At 44.7% G+C, this 2,907-nt stretch overlaps 1 protein-coding gene across 4 annotated transcripts in view; it reads left to right on the top strand.

Moving 5' to 3' along the window:
* The window catches only part of NDUFAF1 (NADH:ubiquinone oxidoreductase complex assembly factor 1), a 15,715-nt gene extending 13,826 nt beyond the window's left edge, over positions 1-1,889 (top strand). For all 4 annotated transcript variants that reach the window (XM_017530996.1, XM_017530994.2, XM_017530993.2 and 1 more), the window contains exons 4-5: positions 518-592; positions 1,651-1,889. In XM_017530996.1, the coding sequence (XP_017386485.1) occupies positions 518-592; positions 1,651-1,800 (225 nt within the window). In that variant the 3' untranslated portion in view covers positions 1,801-1,889. The remainder of the gene's footprint in view (positions 1-517; positions 593-1,650) is intronic.
* Positions 1,890-2,907: the final 1,018 nt, after the last annotated feature.

Here is a 2,907-nt window from a genome sequence, read left to right as displayed (position 1 = left end):
GAGCCAAGATCGCGCCATTGCACTCCAGCCTGGGAAAAAAGAGCGAAACCCCGCAACAAAAAAAAAAAAAAAAAGAATTCTGCCTACCACAATTACCAGCTGCACTCTAAAAGAGCTGTAGTAGGCCGGGCGTGGTGGCTCATGCCTGTGATCCCAGCACTTTGGGAGGCTGAGGAGGCTGGATCACAAGGTCAGGAGTTTGAGACCAGCCTGACCACATGGTGAAGTCCCGTCTCTACTACAGATACAAAAATTAGCTGGGCGTGGTGGCGCATGCCTTTAGTCCCGGCTACCTGGGAGGCTGAGGCAGGAGAATGGCTTAAACCCGGGAGGCGGAGGTTGCAGTGAGCCAAGATCGTGCCACTGCATGTCAGCCTGGCGACAGAACAAGACTCCATTTCAAAAAACAAAAAAAAAGAATAAATGTAAACGCTATTTTATCATTGCAATTCCATGCAGGTGCCTCAGTTAACCAACATAACATTTCAGTTATGAAGTAAATGGTTTCCTCTTTCAGATTCCTTTTTCCAAATTTTTCTTCTCTAATCGTGGAAGAATTCTGGATGTTCAGAGTCAGATTGTGGTTGACAAGGTAATGTATTCCTATATTTTTAACTCAGAACTGTATCATGTTTAATGAATCAGAACTCCTGTGAGACTGAATTCATTTGGGAAGAATGGCAGATGAAAATTCCTCCTCAGGGTCACTGCTGTTATACCCAGCCAGAGGCTGACTCAGACCTCTCTTAGGAGCTATACCCTATCTTGGAGAAATTTTAGAGTGATCATTTTTTAGCATGCCTACTTTTTATTTTAGGTTTTTTCCCCCCCATCCCTCCCTCCCATTTTAGCTTTAAAATAAGAGTTTATGAGCCCTTCAGGAACCTCCATTAGGCATTCATGTTGTCCCTACTAGGTTTCTTTATATTTTTGAGATGGAGTCTTGCTCTGTTGCCCAGGCTGGAGTGCAGTGGCACAATCTCGGCTCATTGCAACCTCTGCCTCCTGGGTTCAAGCAGTTTTCTGCCTTAGCCTCTCGAGTAGCTGGGATTACAGGTGCCCGCCACCACGCCCAGCTAATGGTTTTTTTTTTGTATTTTTAATAAAGACGGGGTTTTACCATCTTGGCCAGGCTGGTCTTGAAGTCCTGACCTTGTGATCCACCTGCCTCGGCCTAAGGTGCTGGGATTACAGGCGTGAGCCACTGTGCCCAGCCACTAGGCTTGAGTGGCAAGGGGAAAGGAGAGGAAGTTGAATGTGGAAAGAAAAGCAATCTTGGCCGGGCGCGGTAGCTCAAGCCTGTAATCCCAGCACTTTGGGAGGCCGAGGCGGGTGGATCACGAGGTCAGGAGATCGAGACCATCCTGGTCAACATGGTGAAACCCCGTCTCTACTAAAAATACAAAAAAAACACATTAGCTGGGCATGGTGGCATGTGCCTGTAATCCCAGCNAAAAAAAAAAAAAAAAAGAAAAGCAATCTTGTACTTCCTCTTATAGTATGCTGTGTAACAACTAGTATGTATTTGCTAAGGGCTGATAGCACTGAAATCCAGTTAATAATAATCATCTGATGGGATTTTAAACTCTGGGAATATTATCAGTACATCACTGTATGAGATTTTAATCAATGTCTCTATTTTAAATTTAGATCGCTTCTATAGGATTCACCTTGGCTGATAAAGTGGATGGTCCTTTCTTCCTGGAGGTAGATTTTATTGGAGTGTTTACGGATCCAGCTCACACAGAAGAATTTGCTTATGAAAATTCTCCAGAGCTTAGCCCAAGACTTTTTAAATAAAGATCATGTGGTAGTCTTGTTTTACAGAACTAAGGGTACTAGCATCTACAGTGATAGACAAAATAAAATATTTCTTTAATGGAATCCAACCAATGGCTAGAATGTATTCTCTAAAACAATTTGAACTGCTGTTGCTGGCTGGGCATGCTGGCTCACACCTGTAACCCCAGCAATTTGGGAGGCCAAGGTGGGCGGATCACTTGAGGTTCGCAGTTAGAGACCAGCCTGGCCAGCATAGTGAAACCCGTTTCTACTAAAAATACAAAAATTAGCTGGGTGTGGTGGCACACACCTGTAATCCCAGCTACTTGTGAGGCTGAGGCAGAATTGCTTGAACTGGGAGTTGGAGGTTGTAGTGAGCCGATCACACCGCCACTGCATACCAGCCTGGGCCAGACTGAGACTCCCCGCCCCCCACTGCCCCCAACAACAAAAAATGCTGTTGCTAAAAGGCACTGGATAAGGAGAACACAGCATGAAACCAGGTTCTCTGGTGTACTTTATCTCATAGAATGCAAGTACTGATGCAAATGTACTGTAAATAACTTACTGTTTTTGGTTAGAACAGTTGCTGTTAGGAACATTTCCTACATGAGGAGTTTCTAAAGCAGGAGTCTCTGAGATGACTGTTTATGGCCTTTCTACCACTCTGTTGCTTTCAGATTTCTTATATTTTCATTTTGTTCTGTTGAGACAGAGTCCCACTCTTGCCCAGGCTGGAGTGCAGTGGTGTGATCTCACTGTAACCTCTGCCTCCCAGGTTCAAGTAGTTTTCCTGCCTCAGCCTCCTGAGTAGCTGGGACTACAGGTGTTCGCTAACATGCCTCGCTAATTTTTGTACTTTTAGTAGAGATGGGGTTTCACCATGTTGGCCAGGATGGTCCTGAACTCCTAACCTCTAATTCTTAATTTTTTTGTAAAGATCGGGTCTCACCATGCTGTCTGTCCAGGCTGGTCTTGAATTCCTGGTTCGGGTGATCTTCCTGCCTTGGCCTCCCAAAGTGCTGGGATTATGGGCATGAACCACCACACTCAGCCTATGGCTTGTGTTTTTGCTTTCTGGGGATGTCTTAAGTGTAAATACTTTTAATTTTGATAAAGTAGTTT

This window comes from Cebus imitator, unplaced genomic scaffold (assembly GCF_001604975.1).
Source record: "Cebus imitator isolate Cc_AM_T3 unplaced genomic scaffold, Cebus_imitator-1.0 Scaffold70, whole genome shotgun sequence".
NCBI classification, from domain to species: Eukaryota; Metazoa; Chordata; class Mammalia; order Primates; family Cebidae; genus Cebus; species Cebus imitator.
Note: the sequence above shows the minus strand (reverse complement) of the source record. Positions and strands in the feature narration are given on the sequence as shown.